Raw genomic sequence first — 17,110 nt, 5'->3', positions numbered from 1 at the left:
TCACATGATCTTTGGGTAAAATCACAGAAAGTCAGAATGTTTTTTTTTTTTTTTAAAAACAGCATTTCTTCGGCAACCTTTGTTAAAATGGCCGAAATTTCATTTATCTGATGCACAACACAAACCACCTTCGTCCAACTTAGCATACTTATGGATAATTTTAATAGATCTGGATATTTAGAACCACCTTTAACCTTCCTTTACGTTTAGGGTCTATATGCTTGGTTTTTCAGACCACAGTAAGTTATTTAAAAAGTTCATAATTTTTTTAAATTATTGATGATAGTGATGAAGTAATAATGAAGAGCCTGAATTTCATCATATTGAGGACCATATCTTAGGTATTTCGAATTTTACTTTACGCTTTTTGTTACACTGAGCACTCTGAAATAGTAAATTTAATTTTTAAATAATATTACGCGAAATCAGATACACTTCAAATAACTCAAAAATATGAAATCTGCACATTTAATCCATTTTATTTTGAAATTCGCCTGGGTGATTCAAATATCATAATGAGTTATTTCCATTGGTTTTAATGATTTTATAGATTAAATAATTTATCAGCCCAGTTTTATAAATGTAAGCTAATTATTCAGTTTTTAAAAACAATAGTTTTCAAGAAGAAAATCAATGATTTTTCATTTTTTTTTATACATATTTCCATTCATGTCACATGACATCGGAAAACATTTTTTTATACTTTAAATGAATCTTTAAATCAGCTTAAGTTTAGCTGACACAGTAAAATTTCATTATTTTAACCAGGATGGTTACGATATTTGTTCAAAAAGACCATTTTTATTTAACCATTTTGTCTTTCGGCTCATATTTTTTTCTTCATAATAAGAAAATGAACATGTAGACCAGTGATTTTCAATCTTTTTTCACTCACCACCCATTTTGATTTTTTTTTAACTCAACGCCACCATTAAAGAATTTTTAAATTTTTTTTTAAATATGATGGATCAGGACCGTTGATCAACCATTTCCAGAACAAATTCTTAAACTTGAAAACAACCAGTTTGTTTTGAAAACAAATTCAATATCATAAATTTTGTATGACAAAATTATATATTTGCCATTTATTTGTCATTGCTGAACAGATGAAAAAGTAATCAATGTCAAGCCGGTGAAATAACGTATTTCTAGATATCATAAATTTCAACTATATATTTATGAAACCTGAAATTTTGATTTGAATGTTCAAAGATAAGCAGCATTTCCCGATCTTAGACTTTACAATAGATAATAATAACGGAACTCTGGCAATGATAATCAAAAACCAAGCAATCCAGATTGTTTGCTTATATTAGAGCTTGTCCGCATTTGCGGAGGAAAAAAATTTATAAAAACCCGGTGAAGAATACCTGTTTTTGGGCGGATTTGGTTTTAGAGTTTGAAATTTTCAAACCCAGAGCCAAACGATTTTTGATACAAAAACTGTTGCAAAGCTTGGCTAAAATGTCAAAATTCAATCATTTTTTTCCTACTTTTAATAAATCTTTTTTTAAAATAAAATTCATTATAAACTGACAATACCAGATAAAAATTGTTTGCTAGTAAATAATTCAGATACAGGGGCTAAACTTGCTTTGCAGCTCTGCGAAATTATACATATGTTAGTCTTAAACCTGTTTGATGTTTAGTAAAGTAATTTTATTGTTTTGCAACAGATTTACTTGTTGCCATTTAAAATCTAAGTTGTTACCTGATTTGTGAACAACCTCACCGCCTTTTGAGCCCCGATTTCAAAGTTGAGCTCACGGCCCCCTTGGAAGCTCCCAAAGCCTTCCAGAGGGCGGTAGGGACCACTTAAAAAACCACTGATGTAGACGGTTACAAAATAGTATACTGTAAATCGGTTCAGTAGTTTTGAAAATACAGCCAAAATAGTAATCCGGGTCTATATAACCCTAACGGGCTGATTGATCTTTTTTTTTAACTGAATGGAAGGTTAAAGCTTTAATTCACATTCATTTTTGCGGTCTAAAAGTTTGTACCGATATCTCCCACACCCAGTGTTTTATTAGTTCGTCGTTGTGCCACGTCGACTGAATACGAATCAGTTTTTTCAAACATGTTAGGTGCTGACGAGAAGCATTATTTGGAGATAAAACAGTTTTTCATATTTTCAACTTTTCGTTTCACATTTTCCCACTTTTAACAGAATAGTTTATTAACAGCTGAAAGGTGCAGGCATCCTGACGCTCAGCTATCAACTGGTAATGTGTATAAATTAAGCTTGCAAGATTGCCCGGTTTTATCCGTACTTTCCCGGATATTTGATTTAATATTTGGTATAGATCCAACCCGGCCCGGTTGCCTGGATTTTGAATATCAAATCAAATTTGAAATCAGCTGGTTTGAAAAGGAGGCTGAGATGAAATCATTTAAAGCAGGCACGTTGAGAGGACTGCCTGAGCATATTGATGCGAGTTTCAAGCGAGTTCAGAGGACAGCTTGAAATGATTAGGCGAATTGATAGGACAGCCTAAAAGTTTGGATTACAATTTCAAGCGAGTTGAGAGGACAGCTTGAAGTTGGAGGGCAAGTTGAGAGGACAGCCTGAGCATATTGACGCAAATCTAAAGCGAGTTGAGAGGACAGCTTGAAATTAAATGGCGAGTTGATAGAACAGGCTAAGCGTTTGGATTACAATTTCAAGCGAGTTGCGAGGACAGCTTGAAGTTAGAGGGCGTGTTGAGAGAGCAGTCTGAGCATATTGACGCAAATTTCAAGCGAGTTGAGAGGACAGCTCGAAATTATTAGGCGAGTAGAGAGGACAGCCTGAGCATATTGACGCGAATTTCAAGCGAGTTGAGAGTACAGCTTAATATTAAAAGGCGAGTTGAGAGGACCGCCTAAGCGTTTGGATTACAATTTCAAGCGAGTTAAGAGGACAGCTTGAGATTGGAAGGTGAGTTAGGAAGACCACCTGAGCATATTGACGCGAATTCCAAGCGAGTTGAGACAGCTTGTAATTAGTAGGTAAATTGAGGAGACAGCCTAATCGTTTGGATTACAATTGCAAGCGAGTTGAGAAGACAGCTTGAAATTATAAGGCGAATTGAGAGGATCGCCTGAACGTATTGACGTGAATTCCAAGTGAGTTGAGAGAAAAGCTTGACTTTAAAAGGCAAGTTATGAGGACAGCCAATCGTTTGGATAACAATTTCAAGCGAGTTGAGAAGACAACTTGAGGTTGAATGGCGAGTTGAGAGGACCGCCTGAGCAAATTGACGCGTATTTCAAGCGAGTTTGGAGCCTAAGCGTTTGGATTACAATTTCAAGCGAGTTGAGAGCACAGCTTGAGATTGGAAGGTGAGTTGGGACGACCACCTGAGTATATTGATGAGAGTTTCAAACGAGTTGAGAAGACAGCTTGACATTAAATGGCGAGTTGTGAGGACGGCTAAGCAGATTGATTAGTTCCAGAAAATGATCCAGCAAGTTGAGAGGACAGGTTGAGACCGAAAGGCGAGTCGAGAGCACCGGCCGTAATTAGGTGAAGCGTTTCAAGTACGTCTTAAGTCGTTTAAGTTGAATCAAAGCAATTGAAAGATTCCTTTTAATTCAATCGCGGTATAAGACGGTATTGGACGAAGCTTAAAATTCTTTAAGCTTCAAACAAGCGGGGGAAATTTAACTGGCTTACCAAGAGGACCGGCTTTTTAGGAACAGTGAAATAAGTGTGACGGGCCAAAAATCGTTACTGTTACTGCTTTACGCTCCATGATAACGAATGAGCGCCGCTCTGGTTTGAACAATTTAGTATTTCTATTTGTATACCCGACCTTCACTTAAAACATTTTTTTAAACAACCTATTCTCTTAAGCTTGAAGTAACATAAATTCGTCTCATGCTAGTAAGTGTGGATGTATCTTTTTTCGGCTTAAAATTTAGTCGTAATTTGGTCATTATACCCAAGTACTTAACCTCACGCTTGAAATCGATAGCGCACAATTACGGTGTAATTAGATTTGTTAGTAAAAAGGTTAATGCATCATTATTTTAGGATTAAGAACTTTAACTTAGAAGCTCAGAGAATGTTAAAGATTTCAAATCTGATTAATATTACACATTTTTTCCTGAACCGAACCATTTTTTAAAACTCACAGTTGAAACAGTCTAGTGCACCCCCACCCACATTCCATATGGGACGATATTTTATTCGCTCCGGGGAGATTGTTTACTCCCGAGTTGCTAAGCTTGTTTACCCCAATCTTGACAGTGGACGCAAATCGCTGGCCTCCTGTTGCTGCTGAGATTCGCGCTATTGGTGGCCTCGATCAAGTTACTCGAGCGCCGCCACCGCCACCGGAAAACTCATTCACAAACTATCGGGTGAATTATGTTCAGCTAGCTTAGTGTAAACAGAATTACGCTCTGGTCAAAGTCGATGGTCGGTTGGTTATTGACCGCAACTGAAATTTGAATACTGTTTGCTTAAGTTAGGCGATATTTTGGACCGCGGTCCATCTGCTGTTAGTAAATGAGCAATGAGGTTTAATCGAGCAGAAAATTTTGTTGCAGAAAAGCGAAATCTATGTCGTATGTGTCAATGTCAGTGGCAAATATTTCAAATTTATAAAAAAAAAAAAAAAATTGAGCTATATTTCGAAAAATCATTCAAACCTTTCGCATTTTTGTGTTAATTGTTATATATGGAACAGTTTCGAAAATTTTGTTCCTTAATGTTAACTTCCGACAATTTCATTCCAAGTTCCCCAAGGAAGTCACTTAGGCTTACTAATGTTCAATCTATCTATGAATCTCTTTTGTAAACTGGTCTAACTGGAAGAAAATTCTCTCTTCTCTCCAACAGTTCGGCCGATCGTGAGCAACAAACCCGGCTGTCTCCTTTTGCCACCAGCAAGCCACTGTACGACTTCAACGGCGACGATTTTGACGAGACGCTGCAGATTGCCCGGTCTCGCGCCTCCAAGGTCATCCACGAGAAGTCCTCGATTGACAACTGTTCGGAGAAGCTGCGTTCGGTCAGTCTGGCTCCGGCTCCGGCCTTGCTGGACAACGAATTCGACGATCAGGTGAGCCGATTTCGTAGACGTTTTCTGGTGCGACGCTCGGACGTCAACCGAGACAGTAGTGTCATCTACGTGATTCCCCTGCCCAGTGATTCGCACTACTTCCCACGCTCTTACTTCGACTACTACAACGACTACTACAACTACCTCAGCTACGGCTCCAAAACTGGATGTGGTTGCGGTTGTTCCTAAAACAAAAGCAAAAGCAAACGGCAATGATTTTTTTTTGAATATTGTTTTCGATGTTAGCCCCCGATTAACATTCTTTCTCTTACTCTCGCACTAACTGTTTGACGCAATGTTTTGATCAAAATATGTTTCCAAATGTTGAAGATAAACCTTATCCTACAAGTATGCAACCGGATAGATATTATAGCCTAGTTTCGGGATTTTTCGTTATAATGAACAGTTAATAACAGCAATGTTCGGCCGACGTTTTTTGGTGTTACCGGAATGCAGATGATTTGTTTAAGTCCGGCCGAATAGAATGTAGAGGAATGTATTTGGTTTAGGAATGTTCCGAAGAATTACTGTCTTCCACAGAATAGTTGATCTGACCGGCAGAGCTCGACAAAGTTTTTAGGTTTATTAAAATCGAACGAAATTCGCTATTAAATTATAACCAATTAGTATCGAAATCACGTGTTTATCAGTATGAGTAACGCTGCCCTATGCACGCTTAACAAATTAGATTTAAATGTATTTACTATGATTATATTTTTTACCAACACAAACGACCGATTACAATCGAAGAAAATTTAACTCTCTTATAAAGCTGTAGCCTCTATCGTCCTTTCTCGAGAATGCAATATACCCTGTTATGTAACCTTGTATATGTATAAGACGTTAATATTTCTTATTATCTAGACACACATATTTATTGGTTAACCTTTTATATGCGCATATAAGTAAAGTTTGTCAAAGTAGTTGAAAAAGTAACCTTTATCAAAGGGGGAAAAAACCCACAGGAATGATGATAATAAAATGTGATATCTCTCAATCTCAAAACACTTGCGACTGCACGATTCTGTGTTTGATTTGAAGATCAACCATACATTTCATGCAGAAAATACTTTTTTTACAAAAATCATACACCCACGTACAGTCGATCCAAATATTCAACATGTACCCACTGCATAGTAGAATTGTTAGGGAAGCATGCTTGATGTGTCTGATGTGTTCTGTCTGTGTCAACTTTTGTCGCTGTTGAAATCGTATTTATGGAAACATATTTAGTCAAAATTTAATACAACTGCTCTTCCCAATCGATGTGTTGTTTTTGGCTCAATTTAGCTGAATAAATACCTTCCCCAGATAGTTGATGGTTGTAGCTCCTGCTCTAGATGTTGTAGACTAACTCATCCATTTAAATGTGCATTAACATAACCATCGATTTCATAACAGAAGAAATGTTCCCTGAATTAACCCGAAGTTTCGCGGACGTGTTTTGGAGGAGGTCGATCTGGTAAGTATTGTCAATTGAGAATATGTACACAACATAGAGGTAACGAAGGTTTACTAAGCCTTGAAGACCTTACAAGAATTTCAACCTGATAAGCCTTTTATAAAATCTCAACTGTTCCTTTGTAAGTAAGGAAGAATAGATCAATTTGTGTTCAGAAATTGGAGAACGATTGCCATGGACCGAGTGAATTTTAGGGACTAATTTTTTTTACGGCAAATCAGTTCAAGGTTTTAATGACACGAGTTTTATTACATACCCGACGTTTCGGTGTCGTATGCCACCATCTTCAGGGATTCTAAAAGGTGTATATAACAGAAAATGTGTGATGCTTTATGTTGTATCGAAATAATCTAACACATGGCCGTAGGAACGGGGGGGGTTTTGGGGGTTAAACCCCCCCCATGAAGGTTCAGAAAAGCAAGCGAGGTATTCTACTCTACACTCAAAATTTTAAATTCTTAATCAAATTTTGATCATTCAGTAAGGTTGTTCATGAGTAACAGTCTTAACTCAGAAACAATGCCAAAACCTCGAAAACTAATCCTCGGTTGTGAATTCTTCCTCAATTTTTCAAATTTTGTTTGCTTGTTAATAGCAATTTGTTTCTCTAAACTAAATTTTAAATAAGATTATACTCATTCCAGAGGTTAAAGTTTCATATTGTTAAAATCTTTATTGCACTATTTACATATTTCGGATTATGTATCCAGAATTTTTGATTTTTGGTTCGAATCCCCATTAAAAATTGAAATCAAAAGCTGTTTGAAATCGATCAAATTTATGTTATATTTCAATTAAAAGAGGATACGTGATTTTTGAAACTCATATGCGTTTTCAATATTTAAATGATAACTTTCCAAATTAAAAAATCAAATAAAATTAGAAACCATCTTAGTTTTTTTTCAATCGAAGTTTATAAACTCAATTCTTCAAAATTCCATTTTAAAAATAATGAAAATAATTTCTTTTGCAAAATCCAAACATTATAAAGCTTCAAATTGGCGAATCAGAATTGAAAACTTGAATCAGATTCATTTTTTTTTTCTAAATTCGCATTGAAATTTAAATTTGCAAGTCATATGGAGATTATAATAAAAATTCTGATTGAAACCCAAAACATCAGAAATAAAATGATAGGTTCATGGTTGAGAGTCCAAAAACAAAAACCAACCAATTCTTGGCTTGTTATGGAAATGCTGATTTGGAATCAAAATTCAGGAATAGTTTTTTTTTTAATTTTTATTTCAGAAATCACATAGAAATTCGAAAACAACTCTGAAATTAAAATTCTGAGTTCAGGTATAAATTTCTAGAAAGAGATTTTGATTGTAAGTTTAATTTAAAAATATGAAATTCTTCATCAAGTCATTTTGAATACATATTTTAGCTAAAAACTACAAACTTAATTTTAAATTTGAGTAAGTTTTGTCATTTGTTAAGAAAAATGCGATTTTGATTTTTCTTAAAACCATCCACAGAGTTATTATTGTGGAATTGATTTTCGATGAAAAAATTTGTCTGTTATCTTTCTAAAAACAAATAGCAGGGACATATTTTTGGGTATTGTTCAACATTGCAGTTGCAGTTTTTTTCAAAATCCAAATTTCAAACTCAAATCTAAAACTTGGAATGACTTAACAAGAAACAGATAAGAACCACAAAATTTTAATCTTTTTCTTTTGAAAATTTAATTTATTTTGCAAGGTTTCTTAAAAAAAAAACTTTCTCTTTGCTAAAATCAAATGAAAAGTTTGGTCCACAAGTGTTTTTGTGCCAATTCAAAGTTTTTTTGAAAATAAAAGGTTCCTTAAATGAATACCTTACCTTACCATTTCAAAGATTTAAGAATGTATTTTCAAAAGTTTCTACTTTAAACGATAATCGGTATATGTAAAGAACTTGAATTAAATAATCAAATAGTATAGGAAATTCTATTTTATTTTTATTATCCGTGCATTCATTAAGCAAAAATATCGAAGTAAAAAAATTGTCATGAAAACCCCCCCCATGAGTCGGTTCTTCCTACGGCCCTGATCTAACACTATTTTCAAAAAGTCGTTGTGTCTTGCTTTTGTAAATGCGTAGGGGAGAGTGGGGTATCGTAGGCCATGGGAAAATGTGGGCCACTTTTAATATCTCCAATGTGTGTTGAGATAAAAATCTCAATACGCATCATATGTTTCTTTTATTTATCAAGCTTAAAAAAGTTTGAAAAATTCTCTTAATAATTAAATAAAATACCTGCTAATTGCATCGATGGGGAACCTAAAGTTCATAACAATATTCTTATGCCAAATGAAGTATTCTTATGCCAAATGAAGAGTTATGAAAAATATTTTGTCCATCCTATATAAAAAATTTTGCCAAAACGTTCGCGAGCCAGGTTTTGGAATCTATTCACAGCCCTCTTTTTTATTTCACCATCTGCTTTAAAATAACGAAATGAATTATGAAATCACAGTTTTGAGTAAACTCATAAACTTTACATATTATTTGATCAATTTAGATTTAGTGGCCCACGATTCCTCATTATTTTTCAAAATCCAAAAAATATTGCTTTTTTAAAAACAGTCAGAATTTGGGAAAAATAACTTATTAAAAAATTTAAAAAAATACCATTTTATACCTTCGAATTTGTTGTTAATTTATGATAACATCAAATTAATCTGCAACAAAATATTGAAACCCATTTAACGGTAGGTAATCTTCGGTTTAGATGCTATTAATATGGTGTTTTTTTTCATATGAACTGTAGTACAGCCAAGAAGATACTGCATATATAAAAGCGTTTACAGTACCTGTATTTCACCTTTGTTTATGCAATCTAGTGGTGTCCTGAAAAATTCAGTTTTTTTTCTTCGCGGTGTATTGCTTTTTATCAAAACCACCTGGCACTCTTGTTGCACATTCGCAAAAGGCATGATGAATCTAGTATGGTGGTCTCACATGCCAAATCGCACGTTCAGTCATATTAAAAAAAGTTTTGACAGCAGTTTTGAAGTGTTGCGAAAAAGGGGGTCCAGGGATGCCAGGTGTTTGGGATACAAAATCAGAGAAATTCGGAAAAAGTCTATGTATGTCTGTGCATGTCGTAGACCGAAGATCAAAAGATTTAAAATCATATTGGGTTTTAGTTTCTTTTATTTGATTTAAACTAGACTTCCGGAATCAAAGAAATGATTCGAGAATTCAATGAAATAATTTTATTCGAAACACTTTTTTTTGTATCTTAAATAACAATACACTCCGCACTTTTCGGATGCTCTGAAATAGCTGTAATTAACCGTGATAATAGGAAAGATCTTTCAAGGGTGGACCAAACAACCAAAATCCTTAACCGGATGTTGCTTGTCCCATCGTTGGCATCAAGGTCGGACTCAGGGTGTTCACCATCGAAGCGGCAGTCGAGGCTACATCATGCGCTACGTCACTGCCACCGCTAAACCCCACCTCCACGCCCCCCCCCTCGAACCACCCTTCAGCTCATCGGTTCCCTCGTTCAAAAGGGCCAAAAACTCCATCTGGTTCTCCCAAATGATACCCATTATCAGATCCAGATTACTCGATTGGATCTTCTGAAGCAGCGATGGCAACAGATGGGGGTCCTCCTGCAGCAGCTGTTTTATCTCGATTAAGATCGGATGTTACTGCAGGAAGGCCAGCCGCTTCTCGGACGATGGAATTTCATGCCTCGCCATGTTACCATTCGATGACTTTTTGCTGCTTTCAGACAGCTCTTGGAAAAAACTAGAGTAGAATGAGCATATAAATTTGTCATAAGTAATGTTTAATTAATTTTATTCACCGCTACCCGCAAAGCTGGCGCCGTTGTCTATTGATCCAGCCAGCCAGTAGCCAGCCAACAGCCAGCTGTCATATTTCGGGTGCGTTTCGCCCCCCCACCGCATCCAACCCTCGTCTACTTTTTGCCAAAGTGAGACCACCATACTAGATTAACCATGGTCGAGACCACTTTCAGAAATACCCCTCATCATTACTCTCCTCTAACGACTTAACTAACGACATCTTCCTAATATGACTCGAGATCGAGGGTTTGCGATAGAGAGAAAATTCCTTGCATTTGGAATGGTAATGATTTAAATTCCACAACTGCTTCACAAATTGCAACATTTCGCTCATTTTCTCTCTCTCTCTCTGAGCACTGGTTTCTCTCATTTTAACTCTAACTTACTCATTTTCCCTCAAAAATTACACAAATTACCACAATTTCAATCATTTACTGCACAACTTGTGCAATCATTGACGTATCTTCTTCCTTTATCTCAGTCCCATGCTCGAAATTCCCACATAATCCCCTCCTCTTACGACTCGAGATCCGACTCCTCCTCGCATCGACTCGAGTTTGACGTACACATATCTCTCCGTTACACGACTCAAAGCCCAATCTTTCTTCTGGCGACTCGAGATCTAAACTCTCCTCGTAATGACTCGTAGAAAACACTTATACCCCTCCTCTTGTTGATTAAAGGCCAGATCTCTCCTCGAGATCCGACCTCTTATCGGGGTTGACCACACAAAGCTCTTCTCCTGAAGACTCGAGGTCTGACCTCTCCTCTAACGACTCGAAGCCCGACCTCTTATCCTCAAGATTCGAGGTTTGCCACCTTTATGCCCGTCGTGTGCCGTTCGAGAGCAGCTTATCCTTAATTCGCGTCTGCCACAGCACACGCGTGGAACTTACCGCAACTACTCGGATGATTCCCGACGAAGACGTCATCCTACATCGACTCGAATGGCTCACCCGGCGTCGAGAGCCACTCTACCCGTGAGATTTGATCCCCCTCGACTATTTGAGATGGACATATGTTCAAGCGAAGGCCTGTGGATCCTCTCATCCAAGTGTCGATTTTCTAAAGGCTTCCATCCTGGGTTGCCAGGTGTCCAGATTTGTTTGTAAAACACAGACTTTTGAACCTTCGCCCAGATATTGGTCAGACACTGATTTTGCCAAGATTTTTGCTCAGAGAGAGTGCCCACATTTTACAGACTTTCAAAATTGATAGATGAAATCAATATTCATGTGCCGGATATGATGCGTAAGTGCCAGATTATACTTAAAAACTCGCTTGTATGCACATTTCCAATACATACATACATACATATTACGTTCTGTGCTTATTAATTCCCTTGTTTTACATCCACCCCCAGCCAGCTCTCTATTCCTGGAACCTGGTCATAAAAACAAATTTCGAAAAGTAGTCGTGCTTTGAGAATTGAGAAAATTGAATTGTCGAGATATCGGATGTATGATAAACTATAAAAAAGGTGGTTGTATCGTTGTACCGTGAGAATTTAATTTTGGAAGTCTTGGAAAGAGTATTGGAGGTCGACGGAAATAGGGTGATTCGAAACTAATACCCTGTCCAACTAAAGAGGCAATTCGACGGCCGATGTTTGGACACCCGGTAGATCTAGTTGGTAATTCGTTGGTAAGTCCTTGTAATTTATTGATTCTTTTGAGATCTTTGGAGTTGAAATGCGCTTGAATTGATTTTCAAAAGGTAGATCTAAATCAGTTTGCTTCTTTCCTTAGTAGTTTCCTTAGTGACTGTAAAGTGTGCGCAGGCTGATGGGAGATATCAGAAATAAAATAGAAATATGTCTTACAAAAAATCGATACACTTTTTTTAATTTTTCATTCATGAATTATCATAACATTATCTCCATAGAAAATATTTCGATGAAACGAATGGTTTTTTAAAAACACGCATTCTTAACTGTCCCATTTTTAAATGAACTAAGCTTTACCAATGACTTGAATTAATATTCTTACTCCCGCCCAAAATTAAGAACCCCCTCCTTACTACATTCATCATGGTGCCTCATAGACAGAAAATGTTAATATGTATGCAGGAGAGAAGCAGGCTATATGCGCCTATTAGGCGGAATACTGATTTAATCAAATATTACATCGAATATGTGTAAACAAGCTACAGACACATGAGCAGGCATCTGTTGTATAGAATGTATAGAATTGGAGCGATTTTTATGTTGGAATCTGCTTCAGTTTTCATGAAAACGATTTTATTTTAACTGTTGTTGAAAATGCGGAACCTAAAACCGTGTGGACTTAATTCGCCTATTTATGTTCTGGGCAAAATTTCGGTTTTTCTGTAAATATTTCCTTATAATTTCCTTGTCAAAGCTGATAACTTTCATTTGAAAAAGCTGACAAATTTTATGAAAATGTATGTCTTTTATAATTTTATTAAATAAAACAAAGTTAGGGTTGCCATATTATGGAGGCAGTTCACCCATAGAAAAAAAAAATGAAAACAGTTTTGAGCTCTTCAATTCTTTCTTAAGATGTTTGTTAAAGCTTGGATTCGAAGTTTGAATGATTGAAATCATATATTTTTTTCCATTTAACCTGTTGCGTTTTTCAAACATGATTGGGGCATACAAAAACACTCTTATTCAACTATCTAATCATTATGAAACTTTCATAAAAGCTTAAATTTGTTGTACTTTCGAGTTCATTTGAAAAAGAAACAAAAATCACCCAAGTTTTTGTTTTGAGCTTCTAAGTATTATTTAAAAAAGTCAAAATATTGCATCAAAAGGTATCAACATTATGTTTAAATTTTTACATTTTTTTAGTCGGTTAGTTCATGAAATTCTTTCTTGCCTTATGTACAAAGCGTATCATCCTCAAAATGCATTGATCAGATATGTTGTTCTGTTAGCCATTTCATCAAACGGCTGTAGGCGCATTTAGGAACACTTTCCCCTACTTTGCAATGATCAAAGGTCAATTTTGCCAATCAACACTAAAAAACCATCTTAGTCTCATATTTAATATTGTACCTAACATATGTATGGTCCCAATGTTGTAATTTGTAATTCACGCAGTCTAATAAAAAAGATAAATTTCAGCGGAAAAATAAAACTCCCTTGAAATATTGGTAAGTCAATATTTATTTATTTGTTATCATTTTGTTGTTTTTTAAACAAAAACTATTGATTCAACCTTTTAGAAAATTACGCTCCACATTCTTGGTAGCTTCTCGCTTCCTGTTTGGCAACATCAATCAAAAAACCTACCCAATGTGCACGATGTGTGCCAACTAACATTCCCCAGGTCACATTATAATCATTTTGAAATTCGGCGGCACTTTCGCCATTTCAAGCTGTTGGCGAAAAAATACTTTCCCACAGCATCGTTAAGTTCATTCACTTTTCAGTCAATCTAAATTTGCGTGGAAGTTATTTTTACACATCTGAATTCAGTACAGCTGATTTGAATTGTTTTCCTTTTTTCTTCCTTCTGTCAAAGGTGCAAGCTACCCTGAACCGAATTCGGGCCAACAAGAACCTGCTGAGCCAGCTGCAGGCCGAAGACGCTCTGGAACAGGTCCGCAGCGAAACTCGCTCAAAACTCAGTGAACAGTCGAGCAAAAAGCTAGCAGAAAAGTTCTCCAGCAGCTTGGAGAACGGATTCGACGATCTGGCCTCATCGGACAAACAGTCGGTCCGCAAAACGCTGAAGGTAAAATACATCCGCTTTGCCAGACACTAAGCCATGCCTCTGCTGACACACTCACAAACTTAGTAACGTCAACTAAACACTTATCATTCACTGTTCCTGAGATCCCGACTAACAGTCCCTCAGATGCTAGAATTTAGAAGGAGGCCGTTCAAAATGTTCCGAATCCAAAATTTAACTCAAATCTCAAATCCTGTATTCATTTCAAATTGAGAAAATCTGACTAGAAATAATTGGAAATGATTAAGGAGGAAGTTTTCTACTCGAGAAAAACATTCAAATTATTTGATTTTCAAAATTTGATATCCCTTTTTACACGATTACTTACGATTATAGTACACTTTCATTCATCATTCGGGATTGAAAAATCTAAATTCAATGTTTACAGTGGAGTTTTGATGCTTCAACAGAATATTAATATGTTCTCAAAATTTCAATGGCCTAATAGTTTTTTCTGGTTCCATAAAAGGGTTTTTAAATTTTGTTCTGTTTTCTAAAGTTTAGATGTTTCTCTAAAAATTTTAATTATGTTAGTTCCACTGATGAACTTCCGTTCATTATTTTAAATTTTCAAACGACCCCAACATATTAAGTTCAACAAAAAATATCAGTGGAATTTTGCATTCTTCTGAAAGGGTGCTTGATTTCAAAATGCACAATATGTTGGAATTTATAATTTTGATTTCGGGAAAAATTAATCAAAAATCAGATTTCTGATAACAGATTAGACATTTGGGATACCTTATTTCGGATTCAAGATTTTGGACTCCGGATTATGGATTCCGAATCTTTAATTCCGGATGTTAAATCATGGATTTTATATTAAGAACTTTGGAAATGAGGATTCGGAAATCCGATTTAAAGCTTCAGTCTCTAAATCCTGATAAATTAGGAATCAACGATGAATGAGACACCATTGTTCATCGATATCAGATATCTGAATCGGTATCTTTGATTTTATTACCCGGGCTATAATTTCTGATCGCTCATCCTAAATTTTGATCTCTGACTTCTAATATGTAGTTTTTGATCTCAAATTCTGAATTTCTGATATCCGACCTATGTTCACTAATCTATAAATTTTATATCGGTTCCTTGTTCTATGGTTTCGAATCATGATTTCTGATCTTATGTCTATTATAGCTGATCTCAAATAATTACCTCTACTATTTTCTCTGTTCTCAGATTATTTATTGCAGAACTGTGATTTCGTAATTCTGTTTTCTGATATTTGATATCTGATCACTATTTCTGATCCTCAACGATCTGATCAACTGATTACCGAAGATCAAATTCCTAATCTAAGGTTTCGGATGTTATGATTAAAAAAAATTATCTCTGATTTCTGATGGATAAACTCTCGTCTCAGATATCTGATCTCTTATATCTTATCTATGATATCTGATCTCTGATATCTGATCTCTGATATCTGATCTCTGATATCTGATCTTTGATATCTGATCTCTGATACCTGATCTCTGATATCTGATCTCTGATATCTGATATCTGATATCTGATCTCTGATATCTGATCTCTGATATCTGATCTCTGATATCTGATCTTTGATATCTGATCTCTGATACCTGATCTCTGATACCTGATCTCTGATATCTGATCTCTGATACCTGATCTCTAATATCTGATCTCTGATATTTGATATCGGATATCTGATCTCTGATACTGATCGCTGATATCTGATCTCTGATATTTGATATTTGATCTCTGATATCTGATCTCTGATATCTGATCTCAGATATCTGATCTCTGATATCTGATCTCTGATATCTGATCTCTGATAACTGATCTCTGATATCAGAATTCTGATGTCTGATCTCAGATCTCTGATATCTGATCTCTGATATCTGATATCTGAAATCTGATCACTGATATCTGAACTCTGATATCTGATCTCTGATATCTGATATCCGATATCTGATCTCTGATATCTGACCTCAGATATCTGATCTCTGATATTTGAGCTCTGATCTCTGATATCTGATCTCTGATATCTGATCTCTGATCTCTGTTCGCTGATATTTGATCTCTGATATCTGATCTCTGATATTTTGATCTCTGATATTTTGATCTCTGATATCTGATCTCTGATGTTTGATTCCAGATAGCTGATCGCTGATATCTAATCTCTGATATCTGATCTCAGATATCTGATCTCTGATATCTGATCTCTGATATCTGATCTCTGATAACTGATCTCTGATATCAGAATTCTGATGTCTGATCTCAGATCTCTGATATCTGATCTCTGATATCTGATATCTGAAATCTGATCACTGATATCTGAACTCTGATATCTGATCTCTGATATCTGATATCCGATATCTGATCTCTGATATCTGACCTCAGATATCTGATCTCTGATATTTGAGCTCTGATCTCTGATATCTGATCTCTGATCTCTGTTCGCTGATATTTGATCTCTGATATCTGATCTCTGATATTTTGATCTCTGATATTTTGATCTCTGATATCTGATCTCTGATGTTTGATTCCAGATAGCTGATCGCTGATATCTAATCTCTGATATCTGATCTCTGATATCTGACCTCAGATATCTGATCTCTGATATTTGAGCTCTGATCTCTGATATCAGATCTCTGATATCTGATCTCTGATATCAGATCTCTGATATCTGATCTCTGATATCTGATCGCTGATATGGATATCTGATCTCTGATATCTGATCTCAGATATCTGATCCCTGATCTCTAATCTCTGATCTCTGATCTCTGATATCAGATCTCTGATATCTGATCTCTGATATCTATTCTCTGATACCTGATCTCTGATATCTGATCTCCGATATCTGATCTATGATATCTGATCGCTGATATCTGATCTCTGATATCTGATCTCTGATATTTGATCTCTGATATCTGATCTCTGATATCTGATATCTGATCTCTGATATCTGATCTCTGATATTTGATCTCTGATATCTGATCTCTGATATCTGATGTCTGATATTTGATGTCTGATATCCGATCTCTGAAATCTGATGTCTGATATCTGATCTCTGATATTAGATCTTTGATATCTGATCTATGATATCTGATCTCTAATATCTGATCT

General features: G+C 35.7%; 1 protein-coding gene across 1 annotated transcript in view; it reads left to right on the top strand.

The window, feature by feature from the left end:
• Positions 1 to 17,110, top strand: part of LOC129756585 (uncharacterized) — a 45,930-nt gene that overhangs the window by 24,515 nt on the left and 4,305 nt on the right. Inside the window, exons 3-4 of the mRNA XM_055753495.1 lie at positions 4,829 to 5,051; positions 13,811 to 14,023. Coding sequence (XP_055609470.1) covers positions 4,829 to 5,051; positions 13,811 to 14,023 — 436 coding nt within the window. The remainder of the gene's footprint in view (positions 1 to 4,828; positions 5,052 to 13,810; positions 14,024 to 17,110) is intronic.

Source organism: Uranotaenia lowii, chromosome 3 (genome assembly GCF_029784155.1).
Source record: "Uranotaenia lowii strain MFRU-FL chromosome 3, ASM2978415v1, whole genome shotgun sequence".
NCBI lineage: Eukaryota > Metazoa > Arthropoda > Insecta > Diptera > Culicidae > Uranotaenia > Uranotaenia lowii.
Note: the sequence above shows the minus strand (reverse complement) of the source record. Positions and strands in the feature narration are given on the sequence as shown.